Raw genomic sequence first — 22,983 nt, 5'->3', positions numbered from 1 at the left:
GTATTGTCAGAAAGGTACAGGGCTCAGTAGAACATGGTGGGAAATGAACCTCTGCCCTTGCGGAGCACCTTGGGTGCGTGATCATCTGAGCCCAATATCCTCATCAACAAGGTAAAATGAAAGCTGCCATCCTTCCCCACTCAAAATCTAGGACCCTGTGATGACCATAGGATCTCTCAGGATCTGTTCTCTCAGGCTGCTGCTGGGCCCTGGGGAGGCTGGTTGTCCTCCCACTGCTGCCCCCACTCCCACGGAGTCCCAGAGCCAGGCGGCACATCTGCACGGTGCCTGACTTGGATAAGCGATTTCTTTCTGGCATGCAAAAGTGTTTTTCTCACAAGCCCATATCGTCACTATTTATCCCAACTGTGGTTGTTGCAGAGTGGAAGGTAATGTATAGAAAAACTATTTTGTGAGTTATTTAATTTTGGTGCATGTGGATGGGGATATTAATTTTTACACTTGCTCGGAACCATGGTGAAGACACTTTACAGACCTGAGTTTGAATACTGGCTTACTTGCTGTGTGACTCAGGACAACATGTCTATGCTTCAGTTTCCTCACATATAAAATGAGGATGATAATATCTACTTTATAGCACTTTCTTAAGGATTAAGCAAGATCATGAACATAACGCTTTTAGCACTGTGCCTAGTATAAAGCACATGCCCAAGAAATAATGACTAAAAACAGCTATACTAAAGAACCATTAAAAACATAGTAATAAAGTACATTTAGTGAGGAAAGATAACTGGTTTTTTTTTTCTATTAACTTCTTTTCAGAATATCCAGATTCTTTCATTTTGAGAAGTATCCTAGCACAGAGTTTAAAAGGGAAGGCTCAAGAGGCAGAGACCTGTGTTTGAATCCTGTTGTGCCTGTAACTAGACATGTGACCTGCATAAGTCACTTGGCCTCTCCTTGCCCAGGTTTCTGCGTTTATAATAAATAGCAATAGCAACACAAGACAGTATCGTGAGTAAGTTGGTGACAGGCATTAGCTACGTACATTTTCTTATTTAAGAGGCAAAAGCATAAAATAATAATTTAAAACCCCGTAATATGTGTGTATTTAAGGATAAAGTACTTCTGTTTTACATAAGGGGTGTGTGTGTGTGTGTGTGTGTGTGTGTGTGTTGCATCTAAAATAAGTTATGCAAGTCTCCCGGTAAGAAGGGAAGGAAAAGGTAGTTTAAACTCATTCCTTAAACGTGAATGGAGAGAAGGGAATTCAGGTGATTTCAAGAGCTCCTGGGGTTCAAAAGAACTCGAGGGAGGAGCTAGCTTAGATAGATGGTGAGTCACTAAGTCGCCGAGGTTACTGCTCCTCCTCCCAGGCAACCCAGACTTACCTGAACATCTCAGCTGATAATACTTTGCCTCTTTACTAAATGACACAGAATAGTACTGACATCTTTCTGGATTCAGTTCACAACTAATGCACGTCACATTTGTGTAGTCACTGAGTTGGATTCTGGAAAACCAACGGTGGAAAGTAAGTGCTTGGCGAAAGGATACAAGAAAGAAAGGAATTGAATAATGCCATATTCTAGTTTCAAAAATAGCAGAATGTCAAAGCAAGCTTCAGAACTCCTTTTTTTTTTCATGTGAAGTAAATACATGAATTAGTAATCGCCTCAAACCTCCCATTGTTTGGAAATATCACAAAACATCTAATAGAGTTGTTTTCTTTTGTTGACATGTAGCTTGATTTATGAAGGAATAAAAGTGCCCAATAGCAATCCTGGCTTAATATTAGTTAGGAAAAGGAAAAAAAAAAAAACAAAACAGTTCAGAAATTGTTCAGCAGCTAAAATGACTCAAGTTCCACAACTTGACAGAGTTCTTACTTATAAAGATTTCGTCCTCCTGGCATTCCTTTATGCTCATTGCTAATGTAGTAGCTGGAAAGAGAACAAATGAAATATATATTAATTATGTTTTTTTAAAAGCCAGTTACACTATACTGAACATAAACATCAAGCCTCATTGTGCACACAAATGGCTATGCGTCAGTGCTGGCCCGAACTGTCACTGCTTCCTTGCTCCGTCAGTCCCCAGACACCATTTTTTGCCACCATCTCTACCTAGAAGAGTCTTTTTCTTAACAGACTAAAATATATAAAACCAGAAATGTCTTCATTAATTAAAGTGACAAATAAAAGCTCAAAAGAAGGCTTTGGTAAGAAAAACAAGACCGCACAACCAGCCTGAAACCGAGACCCCATTTATCGATCCTGTTTTCTGTATGTTCTGTCTTATAACATAAGCTACTAGATGGCAGGAGCCCCATCTTGCTGAGAGCAGCAGAGCCACTTCTAAAGAGGGTTTTCAAAAACTACTTTGGACAGAAGCAAAATTCCTCCATGATGACACCAATAAAGAATCCTAAAAGTGCCTAAGGTTCTAATGAAAAACAGCACACCCTTTCCCACCAACTCATATATGGTCGTTGAAAGCCCTTGCAAAGCTTTCTGAAGAGTAAGGCCAAGACACGGATAGATAAAATTGCCTTTCCAAGACTTCCAAAAAATCAGTGCCAGCTGAAATGTAACAAAATGCCCCTGAGTGCTAGTTCATCGTTCCACGACGACGTTCAAGTAAAAGAAACTACAGCTCTTGTAACGTAAAGCAGGTAAGAGCAAGAGGTAGAGCTGCCTGGTGGCATGGTATCAAATCTGCTAAGCATATGTGAAAATCATTAAGGCTTCCGTATGTTAAAAAGAAAAAAGTATTGAACACATTCCAAAGAGACTACTCTTTATCTCTGGGAGATTTTTCTCTACTTCTGGGCAAAGAGGGCATGATTATCACAAGTAGTTTTATATCTAACAGCTACTAGAATACTCACATATAGTCGCTGGTTAGAGCTTCTATCCCGATGACTTCCCAGGCTCCTTTTGTAATAAATGTGCAGTCCTGGCGGGATTTTTACAAAAGAATTTCATTAGACTCTCTAATCAAAGTTAAGTGGAAGATTGAATCATTGATATCAGGAATTCATATCACCTTGGCTTTTTTTTTCCCATTAACTTTTCTCACCCCATTCTACCCTACCCCATATACCACCAAGGAATTTGAATTAGTTTGATTTTTTTGGTACACATTGATAATCTTTACCAAGTGATATCCACTTCAAGTTAGTGCCCCCCAAAAAAAAAGTCAACCTGACATAAATTATGAAGAATACTCACATTTTTATCTATTTGGAAATGGCAAATGTGTTTGTAACCCTCTTCGTTGCTGATGATCTTGTAGAAGCTATTACCATCAGAGGTAAAATGAGGTTCTGCAGGCCTAAACTAGAAAATAATAGAAAACAAAACAAAAAAAAGCATATTAGCCTCTTCTTAGTACCAACTTTAGTTTTAGAAAGTCCTCCCCAACACCTATGCTCAAAAATCCGTGCCTTATTTACTTGCCAAATGAAACTAGAGCACTTCAAAAAGAAAATTATTTCTATAAAATCTGGACAAAATGACCAAACTCATGGGTAATTTTTTTGTGTGTGTGAGGAATAAATGAGAGAATGCACAGAAAGAAGATTGGAGAGAACACTCAATAAATAGAAGTGGTTACTGATTTGGGGGTATCTTCTCTCTAGGGAGAACTACAGATTGTGGCTATAAATGCCTGGAAAATAGCATTAACCTTTCAGTTTCAAACAGTAAATTTCCTCAATGTCACAAATGTACTTTCTTGAAACAGACATATTATTTTTGACTGTTTCAGGTTGGAGGTGATTTATAATTGGGGGGCATTTTTCTTTTCTGTTTTTTACACATATTTCTTTTTGAAAATCAGACTCAGACAGTCTTTAACCATTTCTGGACTAGATACCATAAGGAATGTGTGTTGTATCTTTCATATGGAAACATTCATAGAGTTATTTTTATTATAAGCCTTTTCATTTTGTTAAATATGATCAACAATTTACAAAAAATATTTGTATAGAAATATAGAACAAAATTTCCATTTTTTTACAGCTCAATAAAAGATAGTGCTCAGAACATGATGCAGTTTAAGTAGAAGAGAGTCTATCCCAGCCAGAAAGGAATATGTTGCTTTACGATTTCAATTTCCTAGCTACATTTGAGAGCAGGTAGGAGATGGCCTTTTAAAATTGTTGGTTCACTTCACCCTCGATGTTTCCTCTCTCATCAGCTCCCATTTTGGGAAGGAAGAAAAATGCTTCCCTCTTCTATTTAGTGATTCAAAGCGAATTCATTTATGGAGCAAGCTGAGGCGTGCGGTACACTTGGTGTTCTCATTACAGAGCTCTGAAACACATTCCCCTCTCTAGACCTGTGTTCACAGCCTTATCTTTTTAATACATTTCCCTGTTTCCCCTGGATGGAGTTGTGCCTAGTAGAAATGTGTGAAAAGTGGCATCTGTCTGGTTAAATACAGAGAGGAAAAAACATATTTTTTTCAAAGAGTCGTGAGGAAGTGTAGCGTGTCTCTTGCCATGGAGGAAACCACTTTTCATGTTGGCAAACCTCTCCCCTCTGCCCAATCAATGCCTGAAGAAAAAGGACGTGTGAATGCTGCCGGAGCTCTGAGTCCAGCTGGAAGGGGTCGTCTTTGTGGACAAGGGTCCTCATCTTTAGGACCCAAGAGATGTGAAATCTTTACATTCTGGGGGGGGGTCACTTTATTTCCCTCTTAAAGGGAGTTTCATGGAAGTGGTTATAACAATTAGGTGGGATTCATTCCTCATCTTCCACTCACAGTGACATGATTGCTGGGGTTTCTTCATTTTATGATCTTGTACGGCATGGCTGGCAATTTTGCAAAATGCTCACAGGACACAGGGGTACTGAGAGGCACAGGATGTCTCTGAGGGTCCCCATGCTTTCCTGGACAAAGCTCTGCATCTGGAGCCTAATAAAGCGTGAACCTGTGTGAATATGATTTCCTCCAATGTAGTCGCAGCTGAGTTCTTTTGCTGGTGGTAGTCACATACATCTCCTTAGGTTTTTGTGTGGGCAGGGGACAGAATTCATGTTTCCTGCCTTTAAAGCACAGAACTGCAAATATGAGGTCAATGAACACATTTGCCATCTTGGCCGACTTTCAGCAAGGCTTGCTCTTTAACTTACTAGGAGCTACAACTTGCCAAGAGCATGAGTTTTGTTTTGTCTGCTCTGTTCTTGATTTGTCTGCTCTGTACTTGTCCCCTTACTTTTTCCGACTGGGTATGTTATCCATTCTCCATAAAAAGATTTCTCTATGGAGAATTGAAATATTTTGAGAAATAGGTCAATGAATATTCCTATTAATAACGAGTCACTTAGAGCCCTAGTTTTGAAGAGCTACATATTAAGTAGCTGAGTAGCTGACCCACAGTCCAAACAGTCCCATAACCCATAACACTTACTCTTCCAACCCAGCCGGTAGTACTCCGTTCAATATGTTGCCGAGCCTAGGAGGAGAAAAGTATAATGACAGAATTTCAAAGCGATGTAAGAAGATTACATCTATTCTTTAGCCACCATTTGTGGTAACATGCAACATTGTACTTATAACAAAATAACTGAAAACTTTCTCCATTCACATACTTTTATTTGTGTTAATTGTTTTATGTCATGACGTTAGATAATTTACCTCTCTTGTCTAGAGCTCTATCCTGGGTCCATGCCTACACATCACCCTGGAAGCCCCACTGATATTTTAAATCCAACATGCACAAAACTGAAGAGAATTTCGTTTGATTTCCTCCATTCCACCAGTCTGTCCTAGTCTTTCATTCTTTTCCTAGAAGGTGTCACCTATTCACTAATGCCTGGGACCAGGGGTCATCCTAGATTCCTGTTTGTCTCACAGTCACCTCTCTCAGCTCCTGTTGTCTAGTTCTTTGGCCTGTCCTTCTCCACCTCTAAGGACTTTGTTCATGACCTTGGCAGGTTTCTTATGGTCTGTTGTTATGATCTCCTTGTTGGAGATCCTGCCACTCTTCTCTCCTTCCAGTCTACTCTCCATACTGCTTAGTCCCCAGATGACCTTAGTTGGCAACAGATAGTTCTATCTCATTACAATACTATCCTATTTATCTTATGTTTAAAAATATCTTCTGTAGAGAGAGTTTGACTGTGCTGCCCAGGCTGGTCTTGAACTCCCAGCCTCAAGGGATCCTCCTGCTTCAGCCACCCAAAGTCAGCCAAAATTATAGGCGTGGGTCACAGGGCCTGACCTTGATACTCTCCTCTTCAAAACTTTGAAACAGCTACTCATTTCTTATGAGGTAAGTTCAACTATTAGAATGGCATCTGAGCTTTTGCCTCTATCTCTAGTCCATGGGGCCTGACCTCCAGCCCCTAAGCTCCAAGCTGTTCACACCAAATGCCTTTGCACAGCCTCCTGCTTACATGGGGACTTTAGCCTTTATCTGCCCAGCACATGGCAACTTATCCCAGACTACTCTATATATCTCCCATGCCATCTCCTTGCCCTATTCTACCTACCCCCAGCAGAATCAGTCATCTTCTTTTGCTCTACATTCCCTCTGTATCTTGGTCAAACGATTTTTATGGCACAACTCTGATATTACAAGGATTTAATTGGCAGAAAGCAAGGATGCTGGGTTTTGCAATTTTAATTCTGGCTGTCCCTGTGACTTGAGCAAGCTCCTTAAACTTATTTATCCTCAGTCTTCACAGCACCTAGCAACCAGCAATTGCCCAATAAATAGTAGCTATTATTACTTATTTTCATAATTATATTCCCTCCTAGAACAAAAACATTTTGGGGACAAGAATGCTGACTAGTTCATTTTTTAGAAAATATTCATAGCTTAGTACACAGCTTGGAACATAATAGGCATTTCAGTGTTTGTTGCATAAATAAATGAATACATGCATTTAGGTACATGCAGCTCAAGCTCTGCAAAGTGAGAGTCTGTCCTGTGCCCAGCCAGGATGGGAGTGTCAAGGGGAGGGGAAGGGTGTAGACACAGAGCCTATGACCAGAAAAGGAGGCTTCAAGAGGTGTCCTTGGCACATGCCAGCAAACCTCTTCCAGGTTCCATCCTTCCTGGGGCTTCCGAAGGGGTTTTAATTTTGATTCACCATCCTGGCTGGACATCGTGGTCTCCTGGCTAGAAACCCTCCAGCATCTCAAGAGTGTATTGACAGAGTTTGACTTGGTGTCATCACCCTCTCAGACTGGTAGTTATTTATTTAAGTTGGAAAGCTGTTTCCTGTGTCAAGACAGTGACAGTATGGTAATGGATTTGTGGCCATTTGATATTTGTTTTGTTTCACATATACTCGATAGTCATTTCACACTCCCTATATTCTCTATTAAAACTCATGTCACTGAGCTTGCAGTCGATGTCTCTCTTTACTTTTTTAAATATTGGCATCAGATGCTATCTTCTGGGTTCCAGTCACCCACTCCCTCCTTCCCAAGTGATAATATCAATAACTAAAATAACCAGTGAGTGCAGGTGAAACAGAAGCATCTCTGGATGACAGATTGTCTAACAGTTATTCAAGACTTACTGCCTCGGGGTCAGAAACAAAGTCTGGAAGAAGAAAAACTCAAATCTCATTTCCCGATTCCCAGCCTTCACTCTCCCCAGAGTCCCCTGATCGATGATCACATGTTGCTGCAGGAGCAGAATGTCCCCATTCAGTCTTACCACTAAGCAATTCCATCTTCCGGTGGACTCATAGTCACAAATATCCATGACTGAATAGTTCTGAATTCTCCTGAGCCACTGCAGAGAAATCCTTTCTTGTGCTACCCATGTCACTCCACACAGGTAGTGATCCCTGGAAGGAAGAGAGTAAAGAGGAAAAGGAAGGCAGGAGGAAGGGATGGAGGGAAGGACAGAGAAAGAGAGAGAAAATATGAACGTGACTGTTGCCAGACCTTGGTACAAACAGACTCAGTGAAAAGAAATCAATCTTAACGGGAAATAGAATTTTCAATGGTTAATGAAACCATTTCATACCATAATATTTTACCTTTTCTTAAAGCTTAAAGTGCAATTTAATTTTGAACGGAAATTAAAACATCAACAGGAGAAACAGCAGCAACATCCTACAGTGGCTTAACATACGTGACTCAAACCACATGCTCAGGATTTATCAAGTCCTCCACTTGGCCTCTGGTGGCGCCAGGGAGTCCAGGGTGATGTTTTCTCATCTCCTTTCTGCTGTCTTGAGGGAATATTACAGTGAGGCCACAGACACTGGCTGAGAGTCGAGTATTTCTGGTAATTTGACGTGCTTCTCCAGAAAATTCTTCCTACTAGGGTGAAACTACAGCTGACCCTTTTCTCAACTTCATTTTTAAATGGGAAAAAAATTGACTCACACCACCACAAACTTTGAAAAATAAAGAATTATATTCTAAAAAGACATTTCTCAAGAGTCAAAACATGAACCCCATGAAGAAATGAAGGTACCCTGTGGTATTTCAACACAAATTTATATAAATAGAGATATCTCAGGCAGTGTATTCTCCCCCAACACATACTTTAAAAATTTCTTGGAACCACTTTCTGATTTATAGTGAAATGCATGGAATTCATAATTTACTTTTCTGTTACCCTCCCCAACATTATTTGCCCTGGATAGCTTATTTTCGCTCTCCCCTGCTCCCCCAGTGTGGTTTTGGATGACTATTCATAAATCACTCCTCTCGAGTGTCTGACTAAAGTTTTACTTCCTCTTTGTCAAAGATTTTGAATGAGTCTGTTTACCCACCTCTTCCCGCCTAGTCTGATGACCATACCTGGCCCACCTGAAATGCCCTAATGTGCTCCCCTTGCTCCTTCCTTCATAGGTTGGGACTATCTCTCCTCCTGTCCCTTTGCTCTCCTTGCTCGACTGCAAGATCCTTGAGGCAGGGCCCACATCTGCCATGTTCACAGGGTGTCTCCAGGACCTTGCAGAATGCCTGGCTCAAACAGGCACTCACTGTGTGTCTGGGGAATGCTGCACTGAAGGAAAGAAAAAAATTCCTTCCTGACATTTGTGGCTTGTCATATTATCACACTGAAGGAAAATAGCTCTGCCTTTACTCAGAATTCATAGACCAAGTCCTGTCTCCACCCCCTTCACAACCACTGAACCATACAACAAATATTTACTGAGCACTCAGGATGGATCGGGTGCTGGACAAAGCACTTTAAAGCCCCCACAGCTTCCTATCCCCACTTGACAGCTGTGGACACTCAATGTGTGGATGCGGCCCAATGATTCCAGGGCCTCCATGCTGTTCTTCCTGCAAGGTGCAGGTTCTGAAGAAAACCAAACCCCTTCACCCAGCAGCAGAAAACCCCATTTCCACAGATAGAAATTCCTTTTTTATTTCGGTCCCCTTTCTTCTTCTTAAGAACCTTTACACAGCCTAGTCTGGATGGCCGGTATTCTCATGGACACACTAGGAGTTTTCCCAGCCGCCCCCTCTTTGTTCAACTGTGTTCTTCAGTCTGATGTCACTACCATGCTCTGCTTCTTTAGGTCGTAGCCCAGATGTCTTCTTGTCACAAAGTCTTCTTGAAAATTCCCTCCTACATCCACTATCCCCAGTCCCACTTCACTTATCACAAACTGCAAGGGGCAGGGTCTGAGACTGCAAACTCTCTTCGCATGCCTGGGAGTGAGGGTGCCTCATCTAGTCTAGCTCTGTTGCCCAATGCAGAGTAGTTAAGTGGGAATATGGAAAGATGAAGAAATCTTACCCAAGACAGGCAAGAAATCCTGGCAAGGAGAATGGAAGAACAGAAAAAAGACAGAAAATGAAGCTTTTTGAAACAAATTGCCTAGACCAGAGGTTGGAAGACACATTCAGTGAAGGGTCAGGGAGTAAATATTTTAAACTCTGTGATTCATGTCTGTGTCATACAATTGCTCAGCTCTGCCCTTGTAGCACATAAACAGCCAGAGGCCACATGTAGATGAATGAATATAACTATGTTCCACTGAAAAGTTAAAAAGGTAAATTTCATGTCATGAAATACTATTCTTCTTTTGATTTTTCTTCTTAATTATTTAAAAATGCAAAAACCATTCTTATTTGTAGGCCACACAAAAATAATGGTTGACTGGATATGGCCCATGGGCCCTGGTATGTTAAATCCTGTTCCATATCAGTGGTTCCTGGTCAGTCTGGTGAAAATGATGTACTACTCTCTGGGTGAGGGAAAGCCTCTCTACTCAATGTAAACAGCATCCAAAGGTTTCATGGGCATATAAATTAGGATATTGGGCTCTAGAAATTTCCTTCCCCCTTTTTAGAGTGTTCTGGCAGGGAGGGGGCAGGTGATGGAAGAAAACTCTTAACGTGATGAGTGGGTCATCCAGTACTTAGTAGCTTTATCTACTAAAAGTCATAAATGATATATCAGGTTCAGAAGTCAGTAGTATCAAAGCAACTTATCTCCACTTGAAAACACTGAGTCACGGAATTTGGGAAGTCGACCAAGAAATTCACGTGCATCAGTCATCTCTCCTGCCCATTTCTAGATCAAAGGCTAAGGCACCTGGCCCCTGTGCGACCTTGGTCACTCTCTGTGACCCTAGCTGTACTCTGCACCCTGTGTATGCTTAGCAAAGGCAGTTCACCAGTGGAGCAGAAGTAATTTTTGAATGAACATACTTCGCTTCAATCACAGCCCTGAGCCAACCTCATGCCAGGCTGAGATGTCAAAGAGTCATGAAAAAAACATAAACCAACGCTCAATTGTACGTTTAACTGAAATGTTTAATTCCCCACCTAAAACCAGAAAATTCCAACAGGCAGGATTATCATCTATGCTTTGCTCACTACATGCTGATATATATGTGTGTGTGGTGTGTGTGTGTGTGTGTGTGTATATATATCTATATATATCTATATATATAGATATATATTTTTTGAGTTGGAGTCTCACTCTATCGCCCAGACTGGAGTGCAGTGGCCGCTCTCGGCCACCGCAGCCTCAACCTGCTGGGCTCCGGGGATCCTGCCGCCTCAGCCTTCCAAGTAGCCGGAATTACAGGCATGCGCTACCACACCTGGCTGATTTTTTGATTTATTGTAGAGATGAGGTCTCGCTGCCCAGGTGGGTCTCGAACCCATGGGCTCAGGTAATCCACTCACCTCAGCCTCCCAAAGGCGTGGGATTACAGGCTGAGCCACCGAGCCTGGCTTTTTTTTTTCTTCTTTTTTTAAAGAAATGACATCTTGCTATGTTGCCCAGACTGGTCTCAAACTCCTGGACTCAAGCCACCCTTCCGCCTTGACCTCCCAAAGTGCTGGGATTCCAGGCATGAACCACCACGCCTGTCTCATGCTGATTTTATTCTGCAAAAAATAAAGAGGCAGAACCTAAGTAGACTTGTTACATAACGGTTGGGGGAGGGTGGAAAAGGGACCTCCCTGCCATCCAGTCCTTCAGGGACTGCTTATCTCATGCTAGACATACTAAGTCAGCAACCTCTTCTGACTTCTGGAACTGAATATGTCCAAGGGTAATATGGGAGATCTTAATGCTAAAGCCATGAAGTAATCTCTGGACATAATAATGAATTCACACCCATGTGGAATCTACAATATGCCGGGAACAGTTCTAAGTGCTTGACAGAAAGTGAACACCACATGAGGTGGATACTGCTGTAAATCACATTTTGCAGACAAAGATACACAAGTACAGAGAGGTTAGGGAATTTGCCCGCCATCACCCAACAGAATGTGTTGGAGCCAGGATTCAAATCAAGCCGTTGGCTTCAGATTTCCAGTTCACACCCGCTCCTTCTGTGGAACCTCCAACCATCCCTTTGGGAAATGTTGCTAGCTGGCTTCACCCTCTTGATTCTTTTCAGAATAAAGTTCCTCACTCAATGAAATCTATCTATTCCTAGAGAGTTGTCTGTAAACTGAACTTTATAAAGAAAATCATATCTGAATGCACTGAGAGAGACTTGCTGTTGAAAAACCATACAACAGGGAATCCCCTTGCAAAGTGACAGCCTGTCCTAACACAGTGCCTTGCAAACATTTAATAATGTCATTTAATAGGTATTTAATAAATGTCTGCTGAGTATCATACTATTAATTTCCTTAATTTGTGTAAATGTTTCTTTTGGTACATTAAGGTTACTTAAAATAAGGTATATATTACTAACTGGAAATAGTATTGGAGGGAAAAAGCTATATGAAGAGTAACTGTAACTGTGGAGTGATTAATTCAGTGATTCATCGGAGGAAGTGGGCATACTGCCAGTGCTGGCCACGGGGCTCCATGCCGCCCTCTGCTCTGATGGGAATGCCAATCCTCCTGGGTTTGCTGACAGATCCCTGAGGAGAGGAATGGGTGGACAAGATGAACCAGATTTGAGGGACACAGTGCCTGTACACCATAGCATGTGAGCGCTGATCTGCCTCCTTTCTTGCAGGTGTCACTAGTTTATTTATTTCCTGTGTGACAATCTCAGGCCCTGATACTCCTGCTTTCTAGACCAAGGGTCGTCAACTGTTCAGAGGAGATATAGCAAGTCTTAATCTACTATGCCATTCAGGGGCAGAGAGACAGGAGTGGAGTACATCCTGGGGTGGGGTACATCCTGAGCTGGGTGTGATGAGCCTCTGGAGCCCTTCATCAGATGTCTAGTGGGATCACCTCAGTAGAACATGCCCTCTCCAATCTTCTAGCTTCAGGCCACAGACGGCCTCTTCCCAGGCAATCTTGCCAGGAGGAGGTGGAAAAGAGGAATTGCTATATAAAGTAATTCTGAAAACTATCCTTGGTGAACTGTTACACACACAAAATCACCTGGATAACCCACTTCATCCATGCATCCATCCATTAGTTCATCTACTTATCCATCCAACCATCTATCCATTCAGCCATCCATTCATCCATCCAACTAACCATCCATCCATCCATCCATCCAACTATCCACTTATCTATTAATTTATTATACAAATATAGATTAAGCACTTGCTACATTCCAGGCACTCTGTTACGTACTGGAGATACTTCTGTAAGATTGGCCCATATCCTGTAGAATTTATCTTATTTTGGTCAGCAACAAAAGCACTGCTCTCATCAAAACAGGAGATTTATGACTTTACATTATCTGCTATTTTCTTCCAAATATTTTGAGCTCTCAAATTCCTATTACGAGTAGTCAACACAAGTTAGCAGCTTAATAAGTCAAATCTACTTCAGTACTCAATCAATTAGGATGGCAGGGAGGCTTGCCCTGGTTCTGGTCAGGCCAACATTGTGGGAAGAGTGGCCAGGTTGCACTTCTCCCTTGGTCTCAGGGAAGCAGGACTTCCACCCATGTCTGCTAATTCCTAACAAAACCACAATCCAGCCTCATCTTCCTGTAGGATTTCATTTGCCGGAAGTTCTGTGGCAAAAGGACATGACCTAATGGGAAAACCAATGAAAGGAATTTGGGCAGAGGAAAGAGGAGCCGTGGTGATCCCAGCAAGGACTCCCATGGCGGGAACTGGTGAGTCATGCAGTAACGTAGCTGAGGGGCTGGCCAGTGCATAAAGAGTCATGACTTGTCTGGATTAATTTGGCCCTGCTGGATCCTTGCATGAGACCAGAAACATCTTCCCCGGGGAGGAGCTAGAGTCTGGTTTTAGAAAAACTGTAACCTCACTAGAGTTAAGAGAGACCAGAGCTATATTTTAAATTCCCTAGATAACACACCCCTGTGGCATTTAAAAAACATGATTCTTTGGTAATATACATTCCACACAAAATAGCCACACTGAGGGAGGCAACCCCCACTATGAATGTGGCTTAAAGAGCTACAAAGAACAAGGACTTAATGATGAATTCACATAAGGCCAAGAATAAGTCCTGAGAAGTACTTGTGTTTCCTGAGCCCAGCACTTCACAACTGTGCCTTGGAAAGTGGTTTCTAAGTGGGAAAGACTTCGTCTCTTGTGGGGAATAAATGAGACTGCAAGAGCAGCACACTGGGCACAGTCCAACCCATAGGAAGCCAATACATTTTAACTGAATGATTCAAATATTCTGGTCTGACAGGGCAGGCCGCTGTCCTGTTCCCAGCTCCCACACTAACTTGCTGTGTGACGTTGAACAAATTATTTTACCTCTCTGAGCCTCAGTTCTCTCATCTGTGTCTCACAGTGGTGTTTTGACTGTGTTCTGGAACCCCTCCAGCTTCTGTCTAATCTCCAGGGATTCCTGGGAAGAGGAGAGGAGACGAGGACTAAGCTTGCCCCATCTGAGTAGCAATCTTCTGTAGTTTATCTCACTTGAACAAAGATTTGTGGGTCCTCTAAAAGTTTGTAAACTGTTGATGGCATCTAAAGCCCCATCCAGATGGAATCCTTTACAGAGCAGGCGCTCACAGCTCATCCTCCCTGCTGACAGATATTGGTTACAGACCAAGAGGCCACGCCAGGCTCTGCTGGTTTTTTGCCGGGTAGCCCAGTGTTTTCCTACATTCTGTCTGTCCCACCTCTGTGCCCTTCCTCTTCACTGCACCCTGCTGGAATCCTAACTGCTTAATCTGCACATTCTCCAGGGGATTTTCTTTGATTCCTAGGGTCATGGAAAACCCATCTCCCCCTCCTTGGAATGCCCTCATCCTGTTGCTTTTACCGCTGTCATATCATTCTTGGGGTCATTTATCTGAATGTGTTCTATCATCTACCCGATGACGAGTGCTAAAAGCACACATGACACTTGGGAGTGAGTACACATGTAGGCTGCTCCATCAGTGTTGACTGAAGAGGAAGCTGGATGAGTCCAAAGGACAGACTTTAAGACCCTTGGGTAAGTTATTGCACCATTGGACACACTCAGAAGTTTTTTTTAATTTAATAATTGATTTTTCCCTGGGGTGAATGGGTAAGTGTAGATACGTCTGACCAAGTTAATACGTTACTAACCACACAGCACAGCCCACAGCATTCCTGTTGTAGCTAATACCACCCCAGAGAAAATAGACACTTCCGTATTGCTCTGACGATCCCGTCAGGAGTCTGAGGGCACCAGCAGTATTCACACGGAGGGAGATACAATGGAGTGTGTAACAGCTTGCTCTTACAAGCTAGAAAGTCAAGTTTGGGTACTGGCCATTTTCCTAACCTCTAGGCCTTATTTTCTTGTCTGTAAAACAGGCACATAATAATAGCTGTTGGATAGAGAGTGTTACTTTAAAGAGTCCTAAGATAAAGTGGGTGATAGTGCTGCCTGGCACATAGTGAGTACTCAACGTATGCTAATTGTTTTTCACAACAACAACAAAACCAGCATAAGTATCAGATACGAATGAAAGAGGAGCTACTTGATAGCCACAGATTGCAGCCAGTATGGTGGTTTCTTTACAGGAAAATAAACAAGGGCTGAGGGAGCTTCATGGCAGTGCTTCAAACCACTGAGCATTATTTAAGCAAGTGACATCTTGGGCACAAGATAACCTTGGGGCTCCCTAAATTTAATCCATGGTTTCCCTGAATTTCTCTGGGTCGTATAAAGCTCTGTGGGACTTGACCTCATCTCTTTCACTCTCTCCTTGACTCAGAAGGCTCCAGGCATCCCAGCCCTGTTGCAGTTCCCCAACACCCCAAGCACATCCCTTCCTCGGAGCCTTGGCACCTGCTCTTCCTCTGCTGGATACTGTGCCCCCAGCTATCCTTGTGAATAGATCCCTCCCTCCCTTCACATCACGGCTCACAGGTCACCCTATAAGTGGGGCCCTCCCTGACCGCCTTCACCAGCCCCATTTCTTTTGCCCTGCTTGCCTTCATCGCGTTTTATATTGTTCTGGTGGATTATCTTTGTTTATCTAGTTATTGTCCACCTCCCCCCATTTGAATGGAGGCTCCAGGGACGCTGGCTGCTCTGTTCATCGTGTATCCCCATTTCCAGAGTTGTGCCCAGCCTGACACAGGTGCTCAGTAAAGAGTTGCTGAATGAAAGAATGAATGACAGCGGGCATGACACAGTGAGAGGCTGCGACTGATTCTGCCATTCATTTCTGAAAAAAGTTCTCACTAGAAAGTGTGAAACTGTTTACAACCCGAGTATTCGGGAGTAGAGTCTTACCCTATTAATATAGAAGCAGGAGCAGTGATTTGTATGGAAGATGCATTGGTGGCTGGGTTGAGAGAGTCTGTATTTACAACAAAGAACTTTACAGTTGGATTCACAGCTCCTGCCTAGGAAAAAACAATCACAAGATTGGTATTGACAAAAAAAGTAACATCAGTGCACAAACTTAAAACTGCACAAAAGGTCTGCCTTACAGTCATACAATTACAGCCATCAGACGCATTCAAACAATTTATTATAAATAAAATGAACACACAGGAGTCATGAAAGACAGCTTTTGATGCTCAGGCAAAAACATAATGTATACTTTGTATGTGTGTGTGTGTATGTATATATCTGGAAGGTCCAAAGCACTTCTGTTTAAATGATGTTTATAACTTTACAATGTATGTACTTTGTGCAAGTGAGAATACACTTAAAATCAATGATATGATTTGCAAATACACCCTGACTCCACAAGATCAAAAGTCTTTGATGGCTGTCACTATGAAGAACACCTTGGGTTCTGCCAAAGTCACAATCCACTGGAAAAATCAGTTTACCTGAGCCGAGAGCCAATCATGCTAATTAGTAAGCATCATTTCCACTCCAAAATCAGGTTACTATGTTGGAGTTTTACAATCAATGTTATGACAGAAACCTATAAAACCTTTTTAAATATACACATGGATCTTCGATTGACAGATTAGTTAGAAATAATATGATATTTTTAGTGAGAACGTTTTATGGTTTTTTTTTTTGCCAGTTTCGCTCATCAAAAAATAACATTCCACTGAAAACACATCTCCATATTTAGTCTCTGATCTTTTTTTTCTTTTAACTTCCTCTGTCTTCCTAAAACGGCAGCTCTTCATAAAGCAAATTGAGTGAGTTGGTAAAAATAAAATTTCCTTTTTCCAAATTGCTTACAGCAAAAAAAAAAACCCCAAATCTTTACTATTAGATTTTCCTACAGACAATACTGTGACCATTATTATTATGGCACTGATGAAGAATCCCTATATCCCTTCTAAACCCACCTCTTCCCTGGCTTATACTGCTTCACAAAGCTCTTCAATTTTAATAAATACACATCTCAGAGGGGGAGAACAGCTTTGAAAACCAAGACGTGACACTATTATTCCAAATGTAGGACGTGTGAAATTTACATTAGTGCCAAATCTATAATAAAACCACTAAAACTAGTCATGTGTCCCGTTAATTAGTAATACAATCTGATATACAACCAAGCTTTTCAACTTCATCTAGGGCACATTCCAACTTCCACAAATGAGACAAGCTTCTGATTCAATTACAGCCTCTCTTTTCCTCCATTCAAACATTTTTGTTCCCCCTATCTCTTTCTAAAGCGTTTTCCCCATTTTTTTTCTGCTTGTCATTCCTCAAAGTTTTTGGAGAAATTACAAAACCTTAAATCACACTCTTTCCTGGGATAATAAAAATACTTTAAAATTGCCAGATGCTGTTGACTTCAGCAAGAGTAATCACAGCAAGCTGTTGAAGAGAGACTGACAATATTTTCATTAGCAGGAAGGGATTAAATGAAACCATTCTCTTTCCATCAAATCATGAAACCACTGTACAAACTGGAGCACAGACCTTTGGATATGGAACCCGTACAGTCTTTGGGTACTGTAGTGACTCATCAGAGTAGAAGGAGTATTCAATAAGTGGGACTTCTGTGTCGTTAAATTGGGCATATGCTAAAAAAGTGCCGTTTGGAGACCACCACAGTGCGGAGTAGGCACTGAAGACTTCCTCTGAAAAAAGACATAAATTGTTCTGTTACAAGAAGTAGCTGATAAATTGGCTTTGGCATTCAAAATATTGTTCTCATTAGCTTTAGTAATTACAGTAGAGTTCAACTAATGAACCACTTTGCATTTGCTGGGTTTCCAAATCAGAGTAATACAAATGAATAAAAATAAAATTTTTAAGGATATATCTGGATTGTAAAAATAAGTAACCCGTTGGACCATTTTAGAATATTTTAGCATGCAATATTTAATATAAGCTCTACATTTTTTTCTTTATCTTATAATCCTCTAAATTTATGCCTCAAAACATACTAAAAGTAAATTTCACACAGGAGGCTTATTCTCCTTTCTAATTTTCAAACAGTCAACATGCCAGCATACTCTCCCCAACTGGGCTCATTTTGTACTGAGCCCGCAGGGTACTGGTGGGTGGTGTGTAGCTCCAGGCTATCAAACCAATATGGTGCCCAGAGTTTACTACTCTTGGCACAAACAAGGTGTGGGAAGGATGGATTTAGAATGGCAAGGAACTCCATGAGACCCCTATGGAGAAACATCTCCTTGCCCAGCCCAGAAACTCAAAACTCCCTTGGATTAACACCCTTCTCTGGTGTATATGCTAATGGGTAGTGAAAGGGGGTCAAAGGAGGGGCAAAGGAAAGACAAGATCTTTCTTGCCTGGACTTTTTGAGCTCCTTCTTAATCTCTGGCAAAAATAACTTCTCCCTATGTTTATTGTGGGGTCTATTCATGGGACATTCAATCTCTGGCTCTTAACATGCTAAAAATTCTTTCACCGACTGAAAATGGAGGAGTTAAGTAGACTGAGTGGAGAGGCCTATTTATTCCACAAGTCTCTTGTGAGTGTAGGTGTAAAAGCAAAAGCATAGAAACTAGAATCTTAGGAAATCATGTATTCCCATCCGTTTTTAGATGCTTGATGCTTCTTTAAGAGTTGTTTCCAAATGCTCATTTTCAATAATAATAATAGAAAAAATAATTACAAAAATAAAATAGAGTAATAATTATCATGATGAGCAGTTGACATTTGATGAGCACTAACTATGCACCAGCCATTGATAAGAAATTGACATCAATCATCAGTTAATTCTCATAATAACACATGTTGCTGATAAACAAAGCGAGACAGATAAGAAATTTGCCTAGGGTCACATGACTAATAATTGGTAGAACCAGAAATCACAGGAAATCAACACAGACCTGTCAGATTTGACTCATTATTTTCATCTCCTTGCTATACTGCTCCTCCCTGCCTCTATTTTAGCATTTCTAGTAACAGAAAACCTCCTGCCTACTTGGCTAGGCAGCCTATTCTCCCTTGACTGCTTCACACCTATGTCATTGATCTCTACATAGTTACATAGCAATCTGGAATTTATAAAGCACATCTAATTTAGTCTTCAGAAAGATCTCTGGGTGAGTCTATTCATAGTCCATTTCACAGAGAAGGAAACTGAGGCTTGGAAATCTGACTGAATTACTTGAGACAAGAACTGGAACCTAGACCTTATGACTCCAAGTCAAGGTTTCCACTGATAACTTCTTCATATACCAAGTTGATGTCTCATTCCTTGTAGTTTTTATCTGTTGAGCCAGGTCTATAATACAACTGCAATTATATAAACTTAGGACAAAGTTTTAAGTTTTAAAATTACTTATAAGTACAGGTAGCAGGTAGAGTTCTATGTCTTGAATTAGTGATTATTGGGAATACAGATTGTATTTTTCCATATTGATGATGTACTAATTTCTCTCTAGGACTGAGGATTTTAAAGAGGCCCAAGTTGGAACAGTGATGCCATTCCACTGTTTGTGAGCGGCCTAGTCATAAACATGCAAAAAGAGATCCCTCCAGATATTGTCTGATTCAGAAAGGATGAACGTGTTCGCTCTGTTCTTACCTCAGAGAAGGCCAGCTATTTCCAAGGGAGCGTCACAGCTCTAGGAAGAGGCACCTTAGGCTGTGTTATACTGTAGGAGTCTTAAAGATTCTCTAAGTAACTAGTGTTAGTTAATTTCATTACAAGTTTTAACCACTTACTTCTAGACCAATGTATTATTATTTTAATGTAATGTTTTTGTTTTGTTGTTATAATGTTATCCATTAATTATATTCAATTTGGATTAGGTAAGAATCAAAATTAAATCATGAAGAAAAACTTTTTTTCTTAACTATGAAGAAGAAATAATAGGATGAAATAAGGATGAGTCTTCCTAATGAATATGAGGCAACCTCATGAACAGTTAGGAACTGCCTCAAAATGCCTTCTATCTTGGCAACTATAGACATGAAAAATATTGTCTAAGTTTCTAAATTGTGTTTCTAACAGTTTCTAAAAACTCTTTATACTTAAAGAGGGAATATTCCTTTCTAACTTTGTTGGTTCTGTTTTTTATTCACTTTTTCCTAAGCCTTTCTAATTATTTTTCTTCTTTAAAACAGAAAATCATAATTTGTCCAAGTTCAAATAAACACAAATCCTCTATAAAGCAAGCATTTCTTCCCCTCTACTCTCCAGCCTGTAGATATATTTTATCATCTTTTAAATGTTGTGAGAATATTGAGTTTTCCTTAGTAAGTTCTGGGTTAGGTAGGCCTGGTTGGAGAAACATTTGATATTAATCTAGAGGCTTTTATGCCCCAATAAAGCTAGAAAAACTACCTACACAAAAAGGCCCTTTGTAGCAACAAACCAAAGACAAGAGGAGTATTGTGAGACAATGAGGACAGAGCGGCACTAGGTATTGTCAAGAAACTCTTAGTTGATCTCTTAGCTGATGAGACACCTGGTGTTGTGAGTTCTAAAAGAGATTTGATGACATTTTAAAAAATGCATCAATTAGTTTATTTTGAAGTTCACTGAATTTTCACATTTTTAAAGAAATGTTTAATTATTTTTAAAAGCTTATAGATTTTCTGATTTGAAAATGCTGTAAAGTCTCTACCTTCATAAACCCAGTCAGTTATTCCATTATATATAACATCTTCTTTTCCAGTCCATGTGATTCTCTGACTTGGTAAATTTGGTTCAATTTTAACATAAATGTCATTGTTCCAAACATATGCCTAAAATGATTAAAAAAAAGTATTGGTATAAATAACATGTTATAAAATATTTTATCCTAGTATCTTAAAATGCTTATCTATGCAAATTATTAAATCACCATAGTTAGATATTCAATTTGAGCAAGAAGGAGTCATTTAATTACTCCCTCCCATTCTTAAATTGCAAGAGTATAGGTTATAATTTCAAAATAATCCTAAAAATATTCTTAATATGTTAAAAATAAGTACACAGCTATCACTATTTGAATGCTAAAGTGTATAAGACCCAGAAGACTAGAAGTCTTCTGCAGAGTTTCATATGCCTGTGAATTTTTTTCTTGAGAGAGTGAGTAGAAGGAATGCAGTTGCATTCTAGAGGAGAGAGGTTTAACTGCAGATAAACATTATATCTTCTTGTTTGGCTTCTTTTGGACTTCCGACATTCCACTAGCACTATTGAACATGAAGACAAATCAACAGTGACACAGCGTGGAACTAGTAGAAAGCAGGTATGACTTACAATGTATTCAAGTACACTAGATAACTAGAACTTAAGAGTTTGATGAATGTCTTCCAAGTGAATAAGCAATTCCCTATAGAAACTTTCAGGGCTCACAAAAGGTTATCTTGGGTCATAACACTATATTTTATAGTAAAGTACTGACTTTCTAAGATGTCTGCTTTGTATCAGGGTTAGTAGCTTCTGCTTATGAAAGGTCTGAGCCAGTATTTTTCTGGCAACAGGAAAGACTCACTAACCAATTTATGACCCTCTGGTGACCATGTGATCCACTGTGTTTTGTTGGGAATTCTCTCTTCTGTAATCAGCTGCCTGAAAAAAAAAAAGATAAAAGAAAACATTACCAAAATAATAACTCACAATTAATTTCCTCCACAAAAAATTACATTAGAGAAGTCTAATAGATTTTACAGGGAAGTCACTGACCTTGTGTTTAAATTATAAATGTCATATGAAGCTGTATAGGAATGTCTCCATTGCTATAAAAGAAAATAGATATTTCAGGCTTCAGTGATTCTTGGTAATTTAGCTACTTTCTATAGGAGCTCAAGATGATAGATTTGGAATATATGATTGCATGCATATTCTCAAATTTTATCATATCTTATAATTTCCTCTCTAGATTCCTAGAATTTTGGAATTGGAAAGTATCTTAGAGATCATCTAATACAAACTCCTCTGGACTTTATCTATAACCTAGCTCTGGCATCACCTCCTCCAAGGAGACTTCCTAGGACCACAAGCACCAAAGTGCAACTTTTTGTGCAAACACTATTTTTAACACTTGCCATAGCATATTAAGATCATCTGTTTAGGAAAATATAAATTTTCACCCATCTTACTGGCAAAAGATTTAACAGATACATGATTCTATTGCTGATGGTGATGTAAAGAAATATTTAACTTCATACACTGATGATAAAAATGTAAAGTGTTATAGATTTTTTGAAAGCCACCTGGCAATATATACTAAAATTAAAATACACTATCATCAATATTTTAAACAACCATCCGAAGAAGCTACAAGTGAACATTAAACTAAATCCAAAGTAATTAGATAAAAAAACAAAAAAGGTAAGAGCAGTAATCAAATGAAAAACACCCAACAGAGAAAAATCTACAAAGTCAAAAACTGGTTCATTGATAAGACTGGTAAATTGCTAACAAAGTAAAATGAGGGGGAGAAAATTACAAATGACCAATATCAGAACTGAAAAATAGGACAGCACAACAGACTCTACAGAAAAGACTATTATAAACATTTTTTTTGCCAATAAATTTTAAATATTAGGAAAAGGAAAATTTTCTTGAAAAAAATTTTCTCAAAATTTTCAGAAAAGAAAGTCTGAATAGTCTTACAACTAATAAACAACTGAATCCATGAATAAAAATCTTCACATAAAGAAAACTCCAAGGCCAACAATAACTTTATAAGCAAAATCCTTGTTATTTAAACAAATGAACTTAAAACTTGTGCCCACGCAAATGTTTACAGCAGCTTTATTTAGCAGCTTTGTTATTGCAAAATTGGAAGCAATTAAGATGCCCCTTAGTAGGTGAATAGATCCATACAATGAAATATTATTTCGTGATTTTA

The 22,983-nt window shown here is 39.9% G+C and overlaps 1 protein-coding gene across 1 annotated transcript in view; it reads right to left on the bottom strand.

Moving 5' to 3' along the window:
• Positions 1 to 22,983, bottom strand: part of DPP4 (dipeptidyl peptidase 4) — a 57,207-nt gene that overhangs the window by 24,708 nt on the left and 9,516 nt on the right. Inside the window, exons 5-15 of the mRNA XM_008048884.2 lie at positions 21,813 to 21,865; positions 21,626 to 21,698; positions 20,767 to 20,887; positions 17,642 to 17,802; positions 16,037 to 16,149; positions 7,643 to 7,775; positions 5,381 to 5,425; positions 3,195 to 3,302; positions 2,852 to 2,919; positions 1,851 to 1,904; positions 1,353 to 1,474 (exon numbers count right to left, since the gene is read on the bottom strand). Of these exons, the coding sequence (XP_008047075.1) occupies positions 1,353 to 1,474; positions 1,851 to 1,904; positions 2,852 to 2,919; positions 3,195 to 3,302; positions 5,381 to 5,425; positions 7,643 to 7,775; positions 16,037 to 16,149; positions 17,642 to 17,802; positions 20,767 to 20,887; positions 21,626 to 21,698; positions 21,813 to 21,865 (1,051 nt within the window). The remainder of the gene's footprint in view (positions 1 to 1,352; positions 1,475 to 1,850; positions 1,905 to 2,851; positions 2,920 to 3,194; positions 3,303 to 5,380; positions 5,426 to 7,642; positions 7,776 to 16,036; positions 16,150 to 17,641; positions 17,803 to 20,766; positions 20,888 to 21,625; positions 21,699 to 21,812; positions 21,866 to 22,983) is intronic.

This window comes from Carlito syrichta, unplaced genomic scaffold, assembly GCF_000164805.1.
Source record: "Carlito syrichta isolate Samal-C Ts95f unplaced genomic scaffold, Tarsius_syrichta-2.0.1 Scaffold128021, whole genome shotgun sequence".
Lineage (NCBI taxonomy): Eukaryota > Metazoa > Chordata > Mammalia > Primates > Tarsiidae > Carlito > Carlito syrichta.
The sequence above is the reverse complement of the archived record's forward strand: the minus strand, read 5'-3'. Positions and strand labels throughout refer to the sequence as shown.